The sequence below is a fragment of the Equus przewalskii genome, chromosome 28 (assembly GCF_037783145.1).
Source record: "Equus przewalskii isolate Varuska chromosome 28, EquPr2, whole genome shotgun sequence".
NCBI lineage: Eukaryota > Metazoa > Chordata > Mammalia > Perissodactyla > Equidae > Equus > Equus przewalskii.
In genome coordinates this window covers 32233900-32259568 of record NC_091858.1, presented here as the reverse complement: position 1 = coordinate 32259568, position 25669 = coordinate 32233900, and the positions used below count along the sequence as shown (strand labels likewise).

The 25669-nt window shown below is 42.4% G+C and overlaps 1 protein-coding gene across 1 annotated transcript; it reads right to left on the bottom strand.

Annotated features, from left to right (window-relative positions):
• Positions 1-17253: 17253 nt before the first annotated feature.
• On the bottom strand, positions 17254-22465 carry LOC103557233 (sperm-associated antigen 11B-like). The gene is made up of 3 exons (XM_008529645.2): positions 22400-22465; positions 21309-21458; positions 17254-17911 (listed from the first exon to the last, which is right to left on the bottom strand). The coding sequence occupies exons 1-3, from the start codon at positions 22452-22454 to the stop codon at positions 17778-17780; spliced, it is 339 nt and encodes a 112-aa protein (XP_008527867.1). The 5' UTR covers positions 22455-22465; the 3' UTR covers positions 17254-17777.
• Between the last annotated feature and the right edge of the window lie 3204 nt (positions 22466-25669).

Here is a 25669-nt window from a genome sequence, read left to right as displayed (position 1 = left end):
GCTTGGTTCCCAGCTACTCAAATTACATGAACCCAGACCTTGGGTTTAGACCAACTGAAATAATAAACTGGGTCCCCACCACCTGACTTTGGCTGGAGGCAGTTGTTCTTATTCTTTGGCTAAGAACTCTTACCACAATATCCTCTTGAAATGATCTTCCTACTGACTTCCTCTCATTCTATAATACACATGGTTTCTTTCTCCTGTGTTTTTCTTCTGTTTTTATTCCTGTGGCTTCAAATAAAGAGAAAAAGTGACTAATCAGCAAAACCAACCTCCTTTCCTCCTAGCCCTGGAAACTCCTTTGGGGCTTTCTTTACACTGTACTAACTCAGTTCTTGAGTTATTTCCTATAATCCTCCATATTATGCCCCCGTACTGCTAACAATCACTCACCAGACCCTTGGCAAAGCCAGGGAAAAGTTGGGGCAATTAGTTATCATTTTCCCATAGTCTTACACCAAATTCTCATCCTGTTTGTCTCCCACATCTTTCTTCTCTTCCAGGTTCAACACAATTTACCAGAGGAGAGCATGCAAAGCTCCTACAATCATAACCCCTTTTTCTACCAAGGTCCTTGAGTAACTTCTGGAAATAGGTCTTGCAGATGACCTCTGTTTAATGTCCTCACCAGCTGTGGTCATGCCACTTGTTTCCCAGGATGAGTTCCTCATTCATACAAATACAACTCACTGATTGTCACAAAAAGCTTAGGTGTAGAAGGGCATTTTTGCTATTGTGCTCATTGGGAGTTACACAAAGGATCAACACAACTGTTATCGGTGTTGTGACTGGAACCCAGTATCCAGAGTTCCCAGTGAGTGCTCTTTTCTCCACATACAAACTTACATAGTCATCTGAGATTACTGAGCCATATGCCCTCCACAAGGAAGGCACCTTTCTCTGGAGCTTGTTGAGGAGCTTTCTATCCTTGTCCTAGCCAGGGGACAAGGTTGCAGCCAGGAAAGCTTCTGAGAAATAAATGTGTGTTCTCAGAGAAACATCAAGGTCATGTCAGATAAAAAGCTCACAGTTTGAGTCTTCTGGCTTGAAGTGAGCTGAATTAGGGTCCTGGATATGTCTCCTGACCTAGTTTGGGTGCCCATTACAGGTGCCTTGGATTGACAGATAGGAGGTAGCAATAAATTCTTTAAGGGAGTTCCCAGAGCTCTCAGAGAAAGGAGGAGCAGAGTAGAGGCAAATCACAGAAGGAGTCTATAGGAAGCAGATGGAAGAGAGAACAAATTGTCTGATGCTTTCCTGCTCTTGCTTCCTAAATACATAAAAGGACTGCCCACATGCTTCACCACAGCACACACTGATGCATTTAGACCTGACAGAGCCATTTAATCAGACCCTTCCTAGACAAGCACCCTCTAATGTGGCTCAACATTGTTTCCCCACAGCCAGGGTCAGTTCTCATCTCTGTTGTCTTTGTAGGTAATGTTAGTGTTACTCATCTGACTCCAGGGACATTTTTCGGTCTGTCAAAAACGTGGCCAGCCCCAGTGGCCTAGTGTGGTTAAGCTTGGAGTGGTCACCTTAGGCGGCCTGGTTACATTCCTAGGCATGGACCTAAACCACTCATCTGTCAGTGGCCATGCTGTGATGGTGGCTCACATACAAAAGAGGAAGATTGGCAGTGGGTGTTGGCTCAGGGCAAATCTTCCTTCAAAAGAAAAGAAAGGAAAAGAAAGATGCAGATGCTGTGTTAATGAATGGAGTTTCCCTTCATTTGGACATAGGAATTTTAATTTTTGAACCTATTTCTAAGGATCCATTCCTTGGGTCCAGTAAAGTCATTTGCTATGACCCAAGAGATAAGGATAAGCTGAGTCTGAGCAGGGCCCAGCCTATAGGGGTATAGTGACCACCACATGTGTGGACAGGAAGAAAAGATTAGGTGAGGCCATTATTAAAGTCATAGGATATGACAAATGGGGATATGGCTGACTGAGCCTGCCCACCCTGTGCCCACCGCATCAGACCTTGTCAATGAGGGGGAAATAGACTTCCTGATGACACGGAAGCTCTGGGGGATGGATGAGACAGAGGGATCAAAGCTCACAGAGGCTTCTAGGGGTGCAGTGGGAGGGCAGGACACTGTGTGTGGATGGTGGGCGTGGAAAAAAGCAGAAAGCAAGGCAGTCAGGTGTGTTATGACTGGCTCTGTAACGACCCAGAGCAATCTGATGGCTAAAGGATCTCTTCCCACCAGGGATACAACTGGTGTCCATAAAGCATCATTATCGCTCAGGGTCCTGCACTAAGCAGGCTTCTGTGAAAATAACAAAACAAGTGTAAGTAACCGAGTTGATGGCTCAGAACTGACCTCGAGAGACCATCATGCTCATTCCCTTGTCTCCAAGCAGAACTGCAAAAGTTACCGCAGAGTGGTAGAAAAAAATCAGTTTTTACCTTTTCTAATGAATCCCAAAGTGGGTTCCAAAACCTCTCTGGGTAACATGCTGTGATGTTTTACAATCTTAATGCTCAGGAAGCTCTTTCTTATGTTAAATTTATGACTTCCTGGAGGCAATATAAGTGTACTGTAGAACGTCTTTGCCTAGGATGGAAGTGTGTTTCTGTTTATATGTGTGTATATATTTATCCTTAGGTACATCAATTTCATCTATTATTTAAACGTGTATCTAAAGTATAAGAGTAATACAATAACTTGACAAGGTATTTTTAAAAGATAAAATAATTTAAAAATCACCAATAATCTTAATACTGTATCCTAAAATCTTTTTTACTTTTTTTGCTTTTGAACACATTTTTCACAATTAATTTTACAGGGCTGGCCTGGTGGCTCAGCAGTTAAGTACGCACGTTCCGCTTTGGCAGCCCTGGGTTGGCTGGTTCGGATCCTGGGTGCGGACATGGCACCGCTTGGCAAGCCATGCTGTGGCAGGCGTCCCACATATAAAGTGGAGGAAGATGGGCATGGATATGAGCTCAGGGCCAGCCTTCCTCAGCAAAAAGAGGAGGATTGGCAGCAGTTAGTTTAGAGCCATCTTCCTCAAGAAAAAAAAAACAATTAATTTTACATCGAACATATGAAAACTTTATCCTGTAATTTCTAAGACAGAAAATTATCTTGAAATTTTTATATTATTTTTTTTATGATATTTATTTGCTTATATGTTTATTATGCCTAAGGGATATGGAACATCCCTTTAAGTAGATGTACGATAGTTTCTTATGGTGTTGCTCCATTTTGAACATTTAGTTTTTTTCAAAAAGTTTCTCAAACTATTTTTATTTCCAAAGTGTAATTTTACTTTTCATTTTTTAATTTAATTTTACTTTTCATTTTTATTTACTGAGGATAATTTTATTCTTCTAAGGATAATTTTGTTCTTACCTTTTTGTTTTTAATTAAAGAAGGTAAGAACATGTGACATGAGATTTCCCCTCTTAACAAACTTTTAAATGCACATGACAGCATTTCTAACTATAGGCCAATGTTGAACAGAAGATGTCTAGAACTTGTTCATCTTGCACAATTGAAATTTTACACCCGTTGAAGAGTAATTTCTGAGAAGCAGAATAACTGAGTCAACAAATACAAGTATTTTATATCTTACATACATATTAAAAAATTGCCTCACAAAGAGGTTAGGTAAATTGGCAACGCTTCTGGTTTTGTATGTAAGTACCAGTTTCATGATACCTCCACTGTCCCCTGAGTGCCAGCCTCCTCTGAGTGTGCCTGTGTGTTAATTAAGTACAGAACACATTTATTCAGAAAGAAGTCTGGAAAGGCAGCATTCTCTAAAGAGGCGTAGGTCCCTAGCTTTGTTGTGCTGAACTTGCTACCGAACCAAAATGAATTCACGCCCTGGTAAGTTCAAATCAGACTCTCCACTAGGAGTAGTTGTCACACAAAGCAAAGTATATTTGCAGCAAATAGGAGACCCCGTGGAATCGTTTCCAAAGTTGTTGCTCCATGAACAAGGGTAAGCAGGTCTTTTCACTTCTGGTGGGGAATGAATATTTAAATGGGAAGTTTTGTCATCACATTTAGAGACCTATATTAGTTGACGCAGGTGCAGTCTGAAAACGTGTGCTCACATACATTACGTGTTATGCTAATAAGGCCTAGGCCCCTGCTAGGGCAGAGACTACAGCATTGAGATGAGGAAAAGGGCACTTTCTGGTCATCTCCACAGCATCTGGGTGGGCACTACCCTTGGAGTGGGGCTCGATCTGGTTCAGGCAGGTTGACCCTGGTATCTCTTCCCAACGGAGCTGTAAAGCAACCCTTGAGGGTTGTAAGCACCTTTAAATTTCCTTCAAGGTGCTTAGGGAATGCACCAGGGAAGAACTCTGGAATCTTGATTTTAATCCAGACGCCCATACATAACGGTATCAGAAAGTATTTTTGTATTTTTTTAAAGGTACATAGCACTTTCTCTCTTTTCAGGTTTTATTGAGGTAAAATTAACATGAGAAAGAATTCTTTTTTTTCTGGTTTTATTGAGATATAATTGATATACAGCACTGTATAAGCTTAAAGTATACAGCATAATGATTTAACTTACGTGTATTGTGAAACGATTACCATAATAAGTTTAGTTAATATCCATCATCTCATATAAATCCAAAAAGAAAGAAAAGGAAAAAAATGTTTTATTTCCTGTGATGAGCAGAAAAGATTCTTAACTCGTGAGAGCTAAAGAAAGATGTAGAAAGAAGGATGGACTCAACATTTTGTAACATGAGTCACAGCAGTTTACGAATAATTAACTTGAGCCTAAAAATAATCGCCACTTGTAAATATTTCATAAGTTTATACAAATTGCACTATTTCCTCACTATGAATCTATTAAGAAATCCCTGAAACTTCTTCTGAGTAGAGACGCTTTACACAAAATTCCAAGGCAAACAACAGATGGGTTCTGTCCTGGGAACACACTCAGCCGTTCACCTGAGCGCTTGCTTACCTGCCCCACAAGAGGACCTCCCTAGCACCTCTCTTTGGGAAATTAGGGGTTAGCAGTCAGTATAAACTTAGGAGAAGTCTAAGGGGAATCAGCACTTTAAAAAAGTAGGAGAGACAAAACTGAACTGGCATAGGTGTCATTTCAATGAGGAAACACAGAGAATTTTTTTTTTTTTTTTTTTTTATTAATGTTATGATAGATTACAACCTTGTGAGATTTCAGTTGTACATTTTTGTTAGTCATGTTGTGGGTACACCACTTCCCCCTCCGTACCCTCCCCCCACCCCCCCTTTTCCCTGGTAACCACCAATCAGATCTCCTTCTCAATATACTAATTTCCACCTATGAGTGGAGTCATATAGAGTTCGTCTTTCTCTGACTGACTTATTTCGCTTAACATAATACCCTCGAGGTCCATCCACATTGTTGTGAATGGGCCAATTTCGTCTTTTTTTATGGCTGAGTAGTATTCCATTGTGTATATATACCACATCTTCTTTATCCAATCATTAGTTTCTGGGCATGTAGGCTGGTTCCACGTCTTGGCTATTGTAAATAATGCTGCAATGAACATAGGGGTGCAACGGACTCTTGAGATATCTGATATCAGGTTCTTAGGATAGATACCCAGTAATGGGATGGCTGGGTCATAGGGTATTTCTATTTTTAACTTTTTGAGAAATCTCCATACTGTTTTCCATAGTGGCTGTACCAGTTTGCATTCCCACCAACAGTGTATGAGGGTTCCTCTTTCTCCACAACCTCTCCAACATTTGTCGTTCTTGGTTTTGGATGTTTTTGCCAATCTAACGGGGGTAAGGTGATATCTTAGTGTAGTTTTGATTTGCATTTCCCTGATGATTAGCGATGATGAACATCTTTTCATGTGTCTATTGGCCATATTCATATCTTCTTTTGAGAAATGTCTGTTCATGTCCTCTGCCCATTTTTTGATCGGGTTGTTTGTTTTTTTGTTGTTAAGTAGTGTGAGTTCTTTGTATATTATGGAGATTAACCCTTTGTCGGATAAGTGGCTTGTAAATATTTTTTCCCAATTAGTGAGCTGTTTTTTTGTTTCAATCCTGTTTTCCCTTGCCTTGAAGAAGCTCTTTAGTCTGATGAAGTCCCATTTGTTTATTCTTTCTATTGTTTCCCTCAACTGAGGAGTTACAGTGTCCGAAAAGATTCTTTTGAAACTGATGTCAAAGAGTGTACTGCCTATATTCTCTTCCAAAAGACTTATTGTCTCAGGCCTAATCTTTAGGTCTTTGATCCATTTTGAGTTTATTTTGGTGTGTGGTGAAAAAGAATGGTCAATTTTCAATCTTTTGCATGTGGCTGTCCAGTTTTCCCAGCACCATTTGTTGAAGAGACTTTCTTTTCTCCATTGTAGGCCCTCTGCTCCTTTGTCGAAGATTAGCTGTCCATAGATGTGTGGTTTTATCTCTGGGCTTTCAATTCTGTTCCATTGATCTGTGGACCTGTTTTTGTACCAGTACCATGCTGTTTTGATCACTGTAGCTTTGTAGTATGTTTTGAAATCGGGGATTGTGATTCCGCCGGCTTTGTTTTTCTTGCTCAGGATTGCTTTAGCAATTCGCGGTCTTTTGTTGCCCCATATGAATTTTAGGATTGTTTGTTCAATTTCTGTGAAGAATGTTCTTGGGATTCTGATTGGGATAGCATTGAATCTGTATATTGCTTTAGGTAGTATGGACATTTTAACTATGTTTATTCTTCCAATCCATGTGCAAGGGATGTCTTTCCATCTCTTTATGTCATCGCCTATTTCTTTCAAGAGAGTCTTGTAGTTTTCATTGTATAGATCCTTCACTTCCTTGGTTAAGTTTATCCCAAGGTATTTTATTCTTTTCGTTGCGATTGTGAATGGGATAGAGTGCTTGAGTTCTTTTTCTGTTAGTTTATTGTTAGTGTATAGAAATGCTACTGATTTATGCACGTTAATTTTATACCCTGCTACTTTGCTGTAGTTGTTGATTATTTCTAATAGTTTTTCTGTGGATTCTTTGGGGTTTTCTATGTATAAGATCATGTCGTCTGCAAACAACGAGAGTTTTACTTCTTCGTTACCTATTTGGATTCCTTTTATTTCTTTTTCCTGCCGAATTGCTCTGGCCAGCACCTCCAGAACTATGTTGAATAGGAGTGGTGAAAGTGGGCACCCTTGTCTTGTTCCTGTCCTCAGAGGGATGGCTTTCAGCTTTTGTCCATTGAGTATGATGTTGGCTGTGGGTCTATCATATATGGCCTTTATTATGTTGAGGTACTTTCCATCTATACCCATTTTACTGAGGGTTTTTATCATAAATGGGTGTTGGATCTTGTCGAATGCTTTCTCTGCATCTATTGAGATGATCATGTGGTTTTTGGTTTTCATTTTGTTAATGTAGTGTATCACGTTGATTGACTTGCGGATGTTGAACCATCCCTGTGTCCCTGGTATAAATCCCACTTGATCATGGTGTATAATCTTTTTGATGTATTGCTGTAATCGGTTTGCCAAAATTTTGTTGAGGATTTTTGCATCTATGTTCATCAGTGATATCGGCCTGTAGTTCTCCTTCTTTGTGTTGTCCTTGTCAGGTTTGGGGATCAGAGTGATGTTGGCTTCATAGAATGTGTTAGGGAGTTCTCCATCTTTCTCAATTTTCTGGAACAGTTTGAGGAGAATAGGTATTAAGTCTTCTTTGAATGTTTGGTAGAATTCTCCAGAGAAGCCGTCTGGTCCTGGACTCTTGTTTTTGGGGAGGTTTTTGATTACCGTTTCTATTTCCTTACTTGTGATTGGTCTATTCAGATTCTCCATTTCTTCCTGATTCAGTTTGGGGAGATTGTAGGAGTCTAGGAATTTGTCCATTTCTTCCAGGTTGTTCAATTTGTTGGCATATAGTTTTTCATAGTATTCTCTTATGATCTCTTGTATTTCATTGGTATCTGTTGTGATTTCTCCTCTGTCATTCCTGATTTTATTAATTTGCGATTTCTCTCTTCTTTTCTTGGTGAGTCTGGCTAGGGGTTTGTCAATTTTGTTAATTCTTTCGAAGAACCAACTCTTTGTTTCATTGATCCTTTCTATTGTCTTTTTTGTTTCAATATCGTTTATTTCTGCTCTTATTTTTATTATTTCCCTCCTTCTACTGACTCTGGGCCTTGTTTGTTCTTCTTTTTCTAGTTCTGTTAGGTGTCGTTTGAGGTTGCTTACGTGAGCTTTTTCTTGTTTAGTGAGGTGAGCCTGTATTGCGATGAATTTCCCTCTTAGGACTGCTTTTGCTGCATCCCAAATGATTTGGTATGTCGTGTTCTCATTTTCATTTGTCTCCAGATAATATTTGATTTCTTCTTTAATTTCTTCAATGATCCATTGTTTGTTGAGAAGCGTGTTGTTTAGTCTCCACATTTTTGCACCTTTCTCTGCTTTTTTCTTGTAGTTGATTTCTAGTTTAATAGCGTTATGATCAGAAAAGATGCTTGATATTATTTCAACTCTCTTGTATTTATTGATGTTTGCTTTGGTTCCCAAAATATGGTCAATCCTTGAGAATGTTCCATGTGCACTTGAGAAGAATGTGTAACCTGCTGTTTTTGGATGAAGTGTTCTATATATATCTATTAAGTCCATCTGGTCTAATTTTTCATTTAATTCTATTATTTCCTTGTTGATTTTCTGTCTGGATGTTCTGTCCATTGGTGTTAATGGTGTGTTGAGGTCCCCTACTATTATTGTATTGTTGTTGATGTCTTCTTTTAGTTCTATTAAGAGTTGCTTTACAAATTTTGGTGCTCCTGTGTTGGGTGCGTATATATTTATAAGTGTTATGTCTTCTTGGTGGAGAGTCCCTTTTATCATTATATACTGTCCCTCTTTGTCTTTCTTTATCTGTTTTGCTTTGAAATCTACCTTGTCTGATATTAGTATAGCGACACCTGCTTTCTTTTGTTCATTATTAGCTTGGAGTATTGTTCTCCATCCCTTCACTCTGAGTCTGTGTTTGTCTTTGGGGCTGAGGTGTGTTTCCTGGAGGCAGCATATTGTTGGATCTTGTTCTTTGATCCATCCTGCCACTCTGTGTCTTTTGATTGGGGAGTTCAATCCGTTTACATTTAGAGTGATTATTGAGACGTGGGGGCCTACCACTACCATTTTGTGTCTTGTTTTCCGGTTTTCTTCAGTTTCCTTTGTTTCTCGTCCCATGGTTTAATCTGTTCTGATGTAGAGCTGCTACTCTCTGTTGTTGTCCTTCTACTTATCTCCTCTGCTCTTGGTTTTGTAGCCCCTTTCCTTTTTTGGATTTTTCAGGAATGAGGGTTTTCCTGAGGATTTCCTGAAGAGGAGGTTTTGTGGCAATGAACTCCCTTAATTTTTGTTTATCTGGGAAAGTTTTTATTTCTCCATCGTATTTGAAGGATATTTTCGCTGGGTAGAGAATTCTTGGCTGTAGGTTTTTGTCCTTCAGATTTTTGAATATATCATTCCACTCTCTTCTAGCCTGTAAAGTTTCTGCTGAGAAATCTGCTGATAGCCTGATGGGGGTTCCTTTGTAGGTTAGTTTCTTTTGCCTGGCTGTCCTTAATATTTTCTCCTTGTCGTTGACTTTTGCTAGCTTCACTACTATATGCCGTGGAGTTGGTCTTCTTGCATTGATAAAGTTTGGAGATCTATTGGCTTCTGTCACCTGAAGATCCATCTCCCTCACCAGATTTGGGAAGTTCTCAGCCATTATTTCTTTGAATAGGTTTTCTGCCCCTTTCTCCTTCTCTTCTCCCTCTGGTATACCTATAATCCTTACGTTGCATCTCCTAATTGTGTCTGATAATTCTCGGAGAGTTTCTTCATTTCTTTTAAGTCTTGCTTCTCTCTCCTCCTCTGCCTGCAACAATTCTATATTGCCATCTTCCAAATTGCTAATTCTTTCCTCCATATTATCGGCCCTACTGTTCAGAGCATCTAGATTTTTCTTAATCTCCTCTATTGTGTTCTTCATTTCCAGTATTTCTGTTTGGTTCTTCTTTATCGTATCAAACTCTTTTGTGACATAGCTCCTGAACTCGTTGAGTTGTCGGTCAGAATTCTCTCTTAACTCAGTGAGTATTTTAATGATGGCTGTTTTGAAGTCATCATCATTTAGGTTATATATCTCATTTTCTTTGGGATTGTTTTCTGTGTATTTGTTACTTTCTTTCTGTTCTGGAGATTTAATGTATTTTTTCATATTGCTTGATGATGTTGATTTGTGCCTCCGCATGGAGATAGAGTTTAGTTGCTCCTTTCACTTGTTTCAGCTGCTGCGGTGGGGGGAGCAGCTGTTTATACTTCACCAACCAGGAACCCTGTCCGTAGTTGCTAACTGGGCCTGGGCCCCTCTTCGTAGCCACAGTGGCCCTTTGGATTCCCTCCTCTGCCGTGGGGGCCGTCACGGGGGGCTTCAGGCTGCAGGTGCCTACTGTTGTTGCCCACCTAGATGCGCTCTCTCCTTGGGGTCTGCAACGGTGTTATGGGCTTTTCCAGCGGCCAGGGGTGGGATCACTTTTATTTGTCGCTCGGTTGCTGTCGGCACCCACCAAATCTCACTTGTCCTCTATGGGTCGCAGGAGAGCTATTGGCATCTTCTACAGTCTGTGGTTAGTACACCTAGCTATGCTGCTTTTGCCCTGGGGTCTTCCAGCCTTGTGGCTGGTGGCTGGGTGCCTTCTACTGGTGCTGTGCAGAGGCTTTCCCTAAGGCTTCTGTGAGCCTGTAGGGTTTCCCCCTAGGCTACTAAGCTGGGTCTCTGGAACTCTCTCCAGCCCCAGTCCTCTCCGAGATCTCCGGCAATCCCTAGCCTCACCAGGTGGGCAACGGCAGCTGGGGGTCGCCCCGCCCTCTGGGCTTCTCTCCGGGCCTCTGCCGGGAGCTCTGAATGCTCAGCGTGGCCCCTCTGCTACCGGCAGACAGAGAGTTTTGTCTGCTGTCTGGCGGAGCTCCGGCGCTTCCCCTCCGGGTCGCCGGACCCGCCTTTGAAAGTTCCCCCGCCCCCGTCCTCTCCGAGATCTCCGGCAATCCCTAGTCCCACGGGGCGGGCAACGGCAGCTGGGGGACGCCCCGCCCTCTGGGCTTCTGTCCGAGCCTCTGCCGGGAGCCCTGAATGCTGGGCGTGGCCCCTCTGCTACCAGCAGACAGAGAGTTTTGTCTGCTGCCTGGCGGAGCTCCGGCGCTTCCCCTCCGGGTCGCCGGACCCGCCTTTGAAAGTTCCCCCGCCCCGGTCCTCTCCGAGATCTCCGGCAATCCCTAGTCCCACGGGGCGGGCAACGGCAGCTGGGAGACCTCCGTGCCCTCCGTGTCTCTCTCTGGGACCCTCCGGGCGCCCCGAGCACCAGGCCGGGTCTCCCCGCCAATGGCGGGGAGAGACTCTCCCCGCGGGCTCAGGTGTGCAACTCCAAAGTTTCCCTCTGCGTTTAGGAGTAATTGCGGGGGGTTTAAGTAGGGTTCTGGTCACCTGTTTCCACCGTCGCTCCTCTGTTGTGTTCTCGCTCCTGCCCTAGATGTGTGTGGATCCTCTGGGGGCGTCCGTTGGAAGAAAGCCGCTTGCGGGTACTAGGCTGCCCGTCGGGGTCGGAGAGTTTTCACCTATTTCCACATCCTCCCGGAGGAAAGTCCGTCCGCCTTCCGATGTATAGTCGCGTGGGTGTCTCAGACGTCCTGAGATGCTGTCTGGATATCCTTTGTCAAGCGATAAGTGTCCAAATAATTGTAGACTCGAAGGGCGAGAGACAAAGAGGACTACTCACGGCGCCATCTTGGAATTCCTCCCACAGAGAATTTTTTTTTAAGTTAATGCGTATTTATTCTCAATAAGATTTGAGAAGATACAGTTTGATCAACAAAATAAGAACTGGATGCCATGAGAAAGGGATCCTTTGAGGAGGAAAAAGACTATTTTGAAAAATCAAGAATATTTAAAAGTAACTAAAAGTCTAATATCTGAAATGAAAATCACTCCTCCTCGCCAAAAAAAGTGAAAAATAGAGAGGAACTAATAAAGGAGAAATTCGTGATCTAAAAAAATTACAAAAAGTGGAGAGCAAAAGGGGAAAGACATGGAAATTACAGGTGAAAGATGACAGATAGGAAGACTATTCCCAGGAAAACTGGGGTTTCAACAGTAGGCATTCCAGGAAGAGAGGAGGGAATCAGTGATGAAAGAACACGTGAGGTGCTGTGTCCCATATGGAAAAAGAGCACGCAAACACAGATAAGAATGGAGTTGTAACCCAACAAAATTGTGAAAGCTTACAGAAGAGAAAAAATGATTAATGAAAAACTACTCAACTACAGTGATCAAGGATATACCTATTCTATAAATTAGCTACAATTTTTCACTCAACACAGTGAAAAGACTTACTTAACTTTTAATAATATTAGAGGTTGGAAAGGGTGTGGAGAAACATGTATTTTAATACATTGATGATGGGAGTATAAATATAAATCTTTTTAAAGGGCAATTTGTATAGGTCAAGATTTTTTCTTGTGGGGTAAGGAAGCTGGGCCTTGAGCCAACATGTGTGCCAATATTCCTCTGTTTTGTATGTAGGATGTCACTACAGCTTGGCTTGATGAGCCGCATGTGTGTGTCCATGCCAGGGACCCAAAACTGCGAACCCCAGGCTGCTGAAGAGGAGCATGCAAATCCAACCACTACGCCAGCAGGCTGGCCTCTAGATTAAGGCTTTAAATACACATACTCTCTAACTTAACAGTGCCAATTCTCAGTATCTTATACATTTTCTTAAAGATGATTGGACTAAAATGCTTGTTACATTATTGTTTGTAATGTCAAATAAATAGCAGCCACTTGCTTGTCAACAGGAGAATGATAAAATAAGCATGGTACGTCCATACAATTAAATATCATACAGCCATTAAAACAAAAAGAGTGAGACGATGTACACTTGCTTATAGAGAACTCATAGATGTCGTTTTAAGGGAAAATGAAAGTTACCATGAAAATGCCATTTTCCTGACGACTGCTGTGCAGAATTTCCCTAAATTTGCTCTTTGCTCCTTGGTTTATAAGTAGCAGAAATAAAGTGTGATCAGGTTTGGGTAATGAAAGACTAAATTCTGAAACAAAGACTCACAATGAAGCTAATGATTGGTATCTAGACAATCCTACTCCCTTCCATGCCCTATTTCTCGTGGCTCGGGAGGTTTGGGGTGCCGGTTAGGAAAAAATGGATGGGCAATTGATTACTTATTTGAGAAATGGGTCAACTCAGCGGGCCCCTCACAGTCCTGGACTCTATTTCCTGTTCTTTCCATCAAAGAAACTTCATTCCAACAGGAGCACCATCATATCTTCTTCTCAGAGCCGCAAGAGAGATAATTCCCTGTTCCACAGAGTTTAGGGTCACCTCTATTGGCAGAGCCAAGGTTGACCTGTCGTCTAACTCTGACCTCCTTCAGGATCACTGTCTCACTGGTGAGGAATAGAGTATTCTATTTTGTCATTTGGAATAAACATCTCCATTTGTATATGGAGGCCGTCCTCCCACTACCTCATTGCTTACATTATTCTATACAACAACAGGAGGATCTGGGGTCTGCCTATCCAGGGTTATTTTTGTTGGTGGGTTACTTTTGAAAAGCAGATGCTGCTGGGGAATCCTCCCTGTCCTTCAAGATCTGAGTGAAATTGGGGGTAGAATATAGGATTATTAGCTATAGGACAAATGAGGGAAGTAAGGCCTATCCAATAGCCTCTTATTATAAAGTGTGACTCCATCTGTGCGTTTTACTCCTAACATCCTTGGCGTGGTTACTACAGCCCTCTAGATCTTCCCATTAGAGTCACAGAAAGAGCTCCCCCTCCAGTCCTGCCCAGTACTGCATTAGAAACACACAGCCAAAACGTGGTACTGAGATTTGGAACTTGCAGGATACGTTAATACAAAGTCTAACTTCTCTCAATTAAAAGAAATTCCCCTCATGGGATTAGCTGAGTTAGGAGCAGCCATGGGGACCAGAGACAGGGATCAGCCCAGCCTGTGGGTAGAGTGACCCAGGACAGGGAAGGGCCTGGAGACCCCTCCTCAAGTTCCCTCTGTCCCAAGGACTCTTCTGTCACTGTCCCTTCATTCACTCACAAACACTCATGAGCACTTGTGTACACGTGTATATGATGTATAAGACATGTGGCACTGCAGTTTGGCAGCGAAGGGCACAGACGTGCTCCCAGCACTCATAAATTCACCTTGGAGTGGGGGTTAGACATTTGCCAACCCTGCATTACTTAACTGTGGCTTCACGGGGACATTTAACCTCCCTCTGAAGGTGAGTAGGTCAAGTAAAGGGGCGTGGCAGCATAGAAGGAATTCAAAGCAAAAGGTCAGCTTGTGCCAAGGTATGCCAGGGAGAAGGGCCCTGAGGCACTTGAGGAATGAAAGACCATTGTGCTTGGGATTCAGGGAGTCAGGAGGAGAGCAGGAGTCAGAGTACGGTAGGCGGTAGAAGCCACGCTATGGATCCAGGGCTTTGTGCTGGGAGCGGTGTCATCCTTGACTCACTGCTTGCTCTCACACCCCATGTCCAATGTGTCAGGAAATCTCTTAGCTTCCCATCTTACCTGATTCAGAACTTAACCCCTTATCACCTCCATGGCACAGCCACTCTCATCTCTCACCCGGCTTATTGCAATAACCTCCTGATGAATGGCCTGCTTCTGCCTTTTTCCCTCCTCTACCCTCCACACAGCAGCAAGCTACCCTCACAACCCCACAGTGGGACCTGACCTTGGAGGCAGTGAAAGGGATGCCATGGGAAGAAGAGATGAATACTGCGGGGGGTGGTTCTTCAGTGGCCTCAAGAGGGATAAAGGTCTGAACTAAGTGGAGCACCTGTGTCATTAGGTGGATGGAGGCGTTAACTACAATTAGGAACCTGGTGGGCAAACAGGACTGAGGATGAGGCTGAGGATTCTGAAGTGCAGTTGTCTGCGTGGGCTCCTATAAGAAATGATTGAGGAGATGATTAGAAATACTCAGATGGGATTCCAGCGAGGGACTAAGGATAAAGAATGGGTGTGGAAGTTGCTGATGTTAACAGTGTTCACATGAAAAATGAAAATTTAGAGTTGTATTAATAAATGTACTTCCCAGTCACCAGCAGTGGTCACAGGCTCACATTGGCACTCAGAGTCGCATGACACAATAGGTCTTTCCCCACTGTGACTTTTATTTGGCTTAAAGGGACAGAAAATATGATGTGCAGTGTTTTCATCTCGCAAACCTGAAGAGAGTTGCAAGGTCATTTCCCCAGGAAAGCCCCATTCTAATGTTGACACCTCATTCCCAATATTGTCAATAAAATACTCCTTATAAATATAGGAAAACAAAGAAACAAGGAAACTCTAAATGGCTTCCTAAATTCCTCAAAGTGAAAGTCCAGGTCTTCCTCTGACTCCGAGTTCACCACCTGACTCTACTGCCCTCTGGCCTCATTGCCGACCCTGCCCCTAGTTCTCTTGGTTGCAGCCACACTGTCCTTTTCTTGATGGTCTTCAAATGTGCCAAGCACATGTCTTCCTCCGGACATTTGTCATTTCCTCTCCTGGATGTGGGCCCATCCCCTACCAAATACAGCGCATGGAGGGCCCACTCCCTCACCTCTGTTAAAGCTTTACTCAGCAAAGACTTCTCCAACTCCTGCACCCAAAGTGGACCCTGCTGCCTGGCAATTTGTATTCCTTTCCCGCTTTTTCTTATCCTGTATCATTTATCACTTTCTACTATATGACCTATTCTATTGGCACGTCCTGCTTATTGACTGTCTCCCCAGTTAGAATGTGAGCTGCATGAGGATAGGGGATTTTGTTCATTGCTGGATGTCCTGTATCTAGAACGAAAATCAGGGCATTGTAAATCCTTATGAGATATTTGTAGAATGAATGAATGAATGAATGGATGGATGGAGTGAGTGAAGACAGTAGGGAAGCCATTAGAGAGTTTTAAGGAGGATGGTGACATATTTAGATGTGCTTTTTTGCAGGGAGGTCCTCTAGTTTTTGCTGTCCTTTCTCAGTCATCTCAACTTTATGCTACCATTAAAAACTTCTCACATACACATATGCTCCACCCATTCACTCTCACAATAATCACTATTTTAACTCTTACACCAAAAACAAACAAAAAGCTTCCCTGAGTAAATTTTTGTTCTCATCACTTAGAAGGAGACACTGACATCCGAAGGCTAAGTCTCCCAGGCTATGTTGCTAACTGAATTCGATGTAGGACCCAGGTGCCCTGAGGCCCAATCCCTCAGCTAGATGTAGCTGCAAAAACATGGAGACAGATGTCACCCTTCACTTTTTCCCAGTATCTCTTCCTGTTGTCTCAGACCCCACTTTCTTTCCTGGACTACCTTCCATGGCACCAGAATTCCTCCTTTCTCATCTTCTAGATCCCTCATCATCTCCCTCAGTGACTCCTCTTTTCTAAGCTTCACTCGAACATTAGCCTTCTTCAGTGTTGTCCCTCTGCTCCCCTAGAAAGTTGTCCCTGGATGATAGATTATAAGAGTTTTTCAAGATTTCAGTTACCATCTACAAGGGAATGCCTTCGACTCTTTTGTTTCTTGTCCCCTCCTCACTCCTGGAATCCATATAAGTCCATTGAAGTCCATACTGGTCATCTTGAATGCCCCAACCCTTCAAATCCAACGTGTTCAAAACCAATCTACTCCTCTGCGTGCTCCTCCTGCTCCCCCTCATCCTGTGTGTGTTACCTTGGTTAACATGACTCATCCACTCCATAGCCTTCCTTCTTCTCTGTCACCAAACCTGTAAACTCAGTTTCTTTAGAACCCCCTTAATTGTTCCCTCTTTGTAGCCATTACCTCCACGTTAGTCACTGAATGGATGTCCTTGGACTCCCCCATTGTGATCATCCATTACCAGTGTTCCTACCTCCATCTCACACATTTCCAGTCCATCCTCAATTCTGTTGTTAGAATTAATATTCTAAAATTGAAAATATGATTATGTCACTCCCCTGGAGCACCTGATAAGCTTCTTTTGTGTAGCACTCTAAAGTCTTTATCACAATATTTGTTTCCTTCCACAATTTCCCAGCATTTTCTAACACCAGCATCATTTAATACTCGTAACGTCTCTTTTGCAGTTAATGTTTAATTTCTCCCCGTGTACTTAGCAAACCATTCTTTAATGTCTCCATGCCTTTCTATAAACTGTACCCTTTGCCTGGAAATCTCTGTCTCTCACCTTCGCTTCACAAACTCGTAGTCATCCTCCAAAATCCTGCTCAAATTTCCCCAGGAACCCTTTCTTAATTCTCCTATATCTATCTTCCTCATATATTGCCTTGGATATATCCACATTATGGAATATGTAGCATTTTATCGTATTTATGTCTTTAGATATCTGTCTCCCCACATATTCATGTTTCCAATTCATTACATTTCTTAGTGCCTAGGATAAAAGCAGGTAGTCAGAAAATATTTTTAAAGTAAAAGAGCAAATTACTTGAATGTTTTCCTATGAGGGTTTATTGCATCCACCTGTGTCAGCAAAAATCACCTGATTTTGAAGATTTTGTACATCTCAAACTAAGTTAATTTCTCTAAGATCAAGTCTATAAGATCATGTGTAGCCAGTCTTTTCCTTAGCTACAATAAAATGTTTAGACTCTCTGGCATAGATTATAATGCCTGAGCTCCTCTCTGCTTGACCCTTTCTCTCAAAAACCTGCATCTGGATTGATGACGTGGCCCAGGAGAATAGGCAGGTGGACAGAGCTGTGGTTCCTATGTCAGCAACCTCAGTTCGGATGTAAACAGCAGGCATCCTTTTTCTTAGAGCAGTAGCCTACTTGTACTTCCATATAATTACAATATTCTTGACAGTAGCCTTCGCTTCTCTTGCAGTTGACAATTTTGAAATCTGGTTCAGGATCTGTATAAAGAAATACCCAACATTAGGCTCTTAAAATCATTTCAAGAAGCAAATGGTCATTTTACCTGAAGGGATATGGTGGAAGATGGCAAGGATAAGAAACAGGTTTCCTTTGTATGTGATCTCTCATGTTTCCATGGAACCATCTGATATATAAAAATCAGATCCTTGATTTTGGCTTAAAAATGAACTGTTAATTTACAGGCGACTGGGAAGAGAAAGAGTGATGGATGTGTTATGATAAAAATGTTTCACTTTAAATAATTTAGAATTCTGTGTAAGAAGACAAATAAGGACTCTCTGAGGCAAACTGGGACGTGATATGGCCCTATCAAACACGTATTGAAGCGCAGTGGTCCTCTGTGGTAGTAGATAGAGCCATCCCTGGAGGGGAGTTGGATCGCTAGGCCAGGCCAGGTGAACAGGGTAGCATAGGGTAGAGCTTTAAAGAGTTAAAGAGATTTCTTTTTTCCCCCTCATCATAAGAGAGTGCTTGGAAGACTATTTGGGACCTAAAATGTGTGCCAAGTTTCTTGAGTAATGTGAAAATGATGTCTCACTCTAAGGTTCAAGTACAGAAATTATTAAACATTAATTTTTCTCTTATATGGTACATTATGATGACAATTGGTAGAAAAGAGAAAGGGGCAAATGTTAAAAGAACAAAATAGATGAACACAATGCAAGCAGAGGGATGCTATCAGAGTATTAGTGGTAAGTATCTATCCGGGGAAAACTTCCGATGGACATCATGCCAGGATGCTCTGATTATCATAGGTTCTGTCAGTGACTTGAGATCTGATCTTAAGACAAATTAAATGTGAAGACATATTGTGGTCTTCCTGTCCTAATTTTTTTCACCAATATACGTTGCAATTATTTGTCTAGATTAATGAATCAATGGGTTAGTCAATTAAAATTATTTTATCACTTCATTGTCTGACCAATAGTCTTCTTTTTTTTGATAAACAAAAGCCTTAGCATATTTAATGTACACAATTTGATGAGTTTGGACATATGCATACCCTTGTGATACCATCACAACAATCAAGGTAACAAACATTTTATCACCTCCAAAAGATTCCTTGTGTCTGTTTTTGTTTTTTTTTCTGTTTTGTTTGCTTTTGTTTTTCTTGTGGTAGGAATGCTTAACAGAAGGTCTCCTCACTTCACAAATTTTTAAATGCACAATACCGCATTGTTAACTATAGGCATGGTGTCGTCCAGCAGATCTCTAGAATTTATTCATGTAGCACAACTGAAACTTTATACCTGTGGAACAACAACTCTCCATTCATTTCTCCCATCCCTCATCTTCTAGAAATTCCATTCTATTGTCTACTTGTATGCCTTTGATTATTTTAGAAACCTCATATAATTCATAGTTTCAAGTTCGGAACTATAAATTCAACATCCAGATACATAGCTCTGCTTCTTCCAAGAGAGAGGTTATCTGTTCAGACCTTTATCTGTCTAGTTCAATCCCTGACACAATGCAGGAACTATTTCCTTTATGCCATCTCCGGTAGATGAACCTGGAATCATCTAAACACTGCTGAGAACTTTCACATTTTTCTAAGTCGTACTGTGCCAAAGCTGTAAAAGAACCATTGTTAGGAATCCTTTTCTTTTTGGGATTCAAAACTCCTTCTCTATAAAGTTCACTCTCTGATTTTGCTTAGTCTTTTGGATCTACTCAAAATAATCCTGCTTGCCAGCTAGAAAGTGGCTGACTAATTTTCTCCTAAAAACACCCATACATTCGTACGTACAAACATACATGCACGAAAACAACTCAATCACTCTTCCTTAGAGAGAAGTTACGTTCTTCTGCTGGTTGATACTTGTGTTGTAAAGACACAACAATAGAGGCCCAGGAAGCCCACACAACTTCCCTGAAGCTCGTTGCTCAGGGCTGCTGCAGGCAGGGCATGGGATGCGGTTGGCAACGTGCTCTGTTCTTAAAACACCTACTCTCCTTCTCTTAGCTGGATTACTGAGGTGTCTGTCTCCTCTGAGGCTTGTAACAGAGGAGAGGATGACAAGGAGAACAGAGAGCAGAGTTTCTTATTGCTTTGTTCTATTACATGCTGACTTTGTGCTCAGAGTCAGCTGACAGGAGGACGCATCTCCACTCCAGCTCAGGGCTTACTCCTTCCTGGGCCCCTAAGTATCTGGTGACATCTAAAGCTGGTTGTTACTGATGCCTCATGGCCTCAACTGTGTCCCTCTTCAACAGGAGCAAAGGGACTCCTGTGTGAGACCCACATCGGGACCACAGAAAGTACACATTTCCCCCACCCCCCCACCCAAATCGCTAGGAGTGCAGGCCCATTCCAAAGCAGCAGCAGCCTCTCCTTTGCACCTGCCATTTGGAAAGACCTGGGTTGAAGTCTTGACTCTGTCATTTACTAGCTGTGTAATCCTGGACACAATATTTCAAATCTCCTCAGGTCCCTCAGTCACCAGATGGGAATAATAATCCTGTCTCATAGATTTGTTGTTACACTAAATGACACTGCCTCGTATTGTTTATATTTGTGGCCCAATCATATTTTTTTCCCCTCCCTTGGGAAGAGAACCAAACTCCTGAGTCCCTTGGAACTGAGGGCCACTTGCAAAGGGACTGAAGAGATGCTAGGATAATGCAGGGATTGCAGTCGACAGCACTTTAGCGTCTGGGTTTCCTCTGCCAACACCCATGTGTCCTCCCTGCTCTCACCTATTGATCTTCCAGCATCGTTTTCCCTGTTTCTGGGTCAATAATGAGTTTTGGATTAAGGACATCTTGGAATCTATGGTTTCCTCAAGGTCCATATGGATTGGAAGCTGGCACTGGACAAGGGTTTAGGGGTTAAGGATTGACCAGAAAAGTGGCTTTTTGTCCTTTGTCATTCCCTATACTCCGCTTCGTCCCAGTAGCCTGACATCTCTGACTCTCCTTTGCCATCTCATCCCGGGAGCCATTCCCTGAGCACTCACTGGTCCCCTGGCACTCTGCAAGTATTTAGTAAATTCCTGTAGCAAGAATGGACTCCAAGGCCAAGGGAGAAGGGCTCAAACTGGCAGGCAAGGGATGACTTACTCAGTATCATCTCCTATGACTATTGGGTTTGGGTGAAATAAGAGAATTGGCCTCAGATGATTTTTTCCTCTCAGGTTCCCAAGTTTCCCATGTTTCATGAGACCTTGAGTGATCCAGTCCCAGAGGATGCTGTAAGACCCCCATGACCTTCCTGACAGGTAGGGCGGCTTGAGCCATCCACATGGTGTCTTCATGAAACACAGCCTGTCCTGACTCTCAACCACTGCTCAGCCCCACACAGTCACCTTCCCATCTATTCATTCACTAAACAGTTCCCTGGTGGATGAACTTGTCATCAGCTTTTGTACTTACCCTCGTAAGGGGGAGTGCGTGGTAAGAGGTAGTCTTCTACTAGCAGGCGGAACATGTGAGCCCTGCTTGTTCCTCGTTGAGGGGACTCTTCCCTGGGTTCTCTGGGACCCTTGGTACCTTGCTGGTTAACATAGCTGGCTCTTGCTGATCCTGGTTAAGTGTAAATACACAGCAGAGAAGCTTCAGAGCTCTCTATTCAGCAGATCCAGGAAGATGCAGCACCTATACTCTAAGGGGGAGTCAATGTGAAGGAGGGAGGCGGTGTGGGGGGTTTTGCTCAGTGGGGGTGAAGTTTCAGCCACGTAAGGGGATACGTTCCAGAGACCGGCTGTGCGGCACAGTGCCTCTAGTTTACAATACGGTATTGTGCACTTCAAGATTTGTTGAGAGGGGAGATCTCATGTTAAGTGTTCTCACCACAGAGAAAAAAAAACAACACAAAGGGCCACAAGGACACTCTGGGAAGTGTTGGATACATCTGTTCCCTTGGCTGTGGTGATGGTACCACAAGGGTTTGCATGTGACCAATTCATCAAATTGTACACATTACCTACATGCAGGTCTTTGCATAATAATTATACCTCAATAAAGCTGTAAAAGAAGAGGAAGTGGAGGATGGGATGGAGTAGGTTGGAAGGGACCCAATGTTATGTGGATTTGTGTGCTTGTGTGTGTGTGAAAGAGAGATATACAGAGAGAGACAAAGAGGTGAATGATGTGTGAAAGGATAATGGAGCCTGAGTACCTCCTTGAAGCCAAGCTGAGCATCCCCCTAGGGCATCACCAACACCGTTGTTGAGATCCCCTAAAATTTAAGGTCCTTCCTGCTACAGACTGTCCTTCCCTGTAATGGGAAGGACAAAGTTAAAAGATAAGAAAGTGGAGTCAATGGCGTGACCCTCTGTCCTGGGAAGCTATGCCGTCAGCATATTCAAAGACTTATTTACAAATCAGCCAGAGACTCCTGCCTAAAACCCATCAGGAAATGGGCTCCCAGGGCCTAGTGTCTGACTGCCCTGCCTGGACTCCCATCCTGGAAGTGATCATTGGGGAGAGCCTGGCTCCGGGCCCCGGTGGCATTTCTGATTTACCTGGAAACAGCAGGGCCATGAGGAGAAGGGCGAACTGAGGGAGGGATTGCTTCATGTCCTTGAGGGGCTGCAGGCTGGGATGGTCCAGGGCAGGCAGCAGGGCTTCCTTTATAGAGCTGAGCAGGGAGTGGGCCTGGTGCCCAGAAGAGCTGCCGTCCAGAGTAATGTCTCAGTCCCGGAGGACACATGTAGGTGCATTGTTTTCCCACTGCCGGGGGAACAACCATGGAACCATTTTTCTCAGGAAGTAAATAGCATGCCTGAATGCTTTAGGTGGGTTTGGTGAACAACAAAGAACAGGGAAAGAGAGAAGTAGCAGAAAATCAAAGAGAGAGGTAAAATAAGTATGTCATTAACATAAAGTCAGTTTCCTCAAGTGCATTTCATTAAAATTTGTTCCATGGTAACATAAATAAAACTGTCCTATTGCTTCTATTCTATCTTCTGAACATATTTATTTTAGTGCAAAAAATCATGCAGAAAAACAAAACATTTCGGTATGACCTGATTTTCCAAACTGTCGTTTGCTGAAGTTATATAGGTGGCTCCTAAGCTGTTCCATGTTCTCTTTCCTCTCCTTTCTCCCCTGTTCCTTGAGTCTCTTCTTGGTCCTTGGCCTCCTCCACTACTCCATCAGCTCCTTTTACTCACCACCCTTTTTGATTTTCATTTATTTGACTCGTCTCCGTTTCTCTTCCTCCTTTCTGTCCTCTGTTCTCCAGATCCCTGGCTATCAATGCCATTGGGTCCAATTCAATTCTGCTTAAAAAGGTTTTGTAATTGAGTCTGGATTTTCTTTTCTAATAACAACTAAGCAAAAGGCTGCTCCCCTTCCCCTTCCCCTTGGCAGGCCAGAGGTTTGTTTTGCTGCATTATCTCAGGCATGCACAACCCAGGCAGCCCTGTCTGGACTCAATCAGAGAAGCATAGGCTCTGGTTCAAGAGCATTATAAGCATCTACATCCAATATGACGTCAGTGATGCTGGAAAGGGTGATGCTTATCCCATGTCTCTCAATTGCACATGCTCTTTGGTCCAGAGAAAACGTCTTAGATCATTTGTGTAAATGAAATTACTTATACTCTGCTTGGAGAAAGATGAGAGTGGATGGAGAAAGAGGCAGCAGCCACACCAGAAACTGAGCATCCACGGAAGCAACAATGAGGAAGAGAAGGTTTGGAGCTAAGAACAGATGTGCACAGAAGGTGTCCCAGCATCGTCATCATGCAGTAATCACTATTTTAGGTCTTGGGACGGATTCAACAACAGGGAGTATGGAGGTGCTAGTTGGAGACAGCCTAAGAGCATTCACATCCTTTTATTTTTAAGCACTAGGAAATCTTCCAGTTTGAAGGGGACAGTGAGGATACTGGCAGAGATGGGAGGCAACAGCCCTTTGATAAAGGCTGTGAATCACGATGGCCGCCAGATTCTGACAAAAAGTAGATGGTCAAGAAAGGAGGTGGAAAGCTACTGCTACCTCAACTCCCCTCGAAGATTCCGCTTGTCCCCTCACCTACAAGTTCTTTTTTCTTTTATATTCTAGTCCAGAAGCTATTTTTTTAAATATTTGCATTTATATTTATTTAAGTGTACAATTGGGATCATTTATAAAAGTGATGAAAATTCTAGAGTATATGAGCAACTTATTTCTACAGTTATGTGTCTTCTCCAAAAAAAGAGAAACAAAAAAAGCCTATTCTAGTATTCAGACATTAATAGTGATGAATCATGAATCAACATATAACAGCATTTTGATCACCGCCACTCAGCTAAAGAGTTGTTCTAATTCATTAAAGTCATTTGATCTAATTCGATGAAGACTTTGAACAAAAAACAGTCAGATCTCACTTCCTCTGTCTAGATCTTACGATAAAATAAGCTTTCCCAATACTTCTGAAAGAATAATCTTAAAAAGGAGGGGCCAGTGAAATGTCAGGTCTCATTTTTGACAGAAAAAGGTAGGTGAAGTCATTATAAATGCAGTTGGTGCCACACCTGTCCTAACAGAACAATGTTCTGAGATCCAGTCCTCTTCCCAGAATTCTGTGTTCTAGAAAAACCATAAACCAATTTACCTTCTGAAAGCTACATCAACCCTGAGGGGAGGATAACAGAACTCATTAGAGAATATTCTAATCAATGGTTCTAACTCTTTTTTAAACTTCTTATTTTTCTTTACTTACTTATTTATTTACTTATTTTTGGAGGGGAAGATTTGCCCTAAGCTAACATCTGCTGCCAATCTTCCTCCTCTTTTCTTTTTTCCTTCCTTTTTCTCCCCCAAAGCCCCAGTACATAGTTGTGTGCAGCTGTAAATTCTTCTGGTTCTACTATATGAACTGACACCAAAGCCTGGCCACTGACAGATGAGTAGTGTGATTTCACACTCAGGGACCAAACCGGGTTGCCAGAATGGAGTCTGCCGCCATTTAACCTCTAGGCCCTTATGGCTGGCTCTAAACCTTTTATTTTGTCCATGAAACTAATAAATAGTATGTTTTTAAGCTGCTTAGTAGGTGAGATCTTGATTCATTTGAACTGCGTGGATGGGGTAAAGTGATAGAGGCAGCATTAGCAAAGATATTCTGTACCACATATCTCTGCATATCGTGTAGTCATATCGTCCAGGATTTAATATGATGTCACTTGGGAGGCAAAAAAAGAGGACATGTCAAGGCTGAAATTTCCACCCCGTGCATGTTTCCTTTCTCCATGAAAGACCTGGTTGACAGATCTCTCACCCAGGTGTTTGCTCCATCCATCTTTCCCTCCTTCTCAACTTCCAATAATACAAATGTATAAATTTAATAAAGTGAAAAATGTCCAAACTCAATTCTTCTATCTGCTGATTTTCACTGAGCTAATTTCAAATGGTTATTGATTTTCCATTTTGAACAGCAGCCTACAGGTGGGTATACATCCTTCAGAGAAAGAAGAAAATTAGCAACGTCATTGGGAGTTTCTGAATGTATAAGTAGTGCATTAAATATCTCTTGATAATTCTGGAAACAATCATTTAGAACAATCTACTTTTGTTCTTTCACTCTGAAGCCACGAAATTAAAATAGCGTGATTTTGTAATTCCCTTCAGTGCTGAGAGCAGCAGTTCACTAACCTGACCATGAATTACACAGAGGGGGCGCTATTTCAAAGTCTAGCCCCTTCACAAAGTGAAAGGATGGTATATCATGACAGCAAGCAAAAGAAAACCCCTGGGGTTCCTCAGGGCAAACAGGATGTAAGGCCACTCTGATTTTATCCGATTTT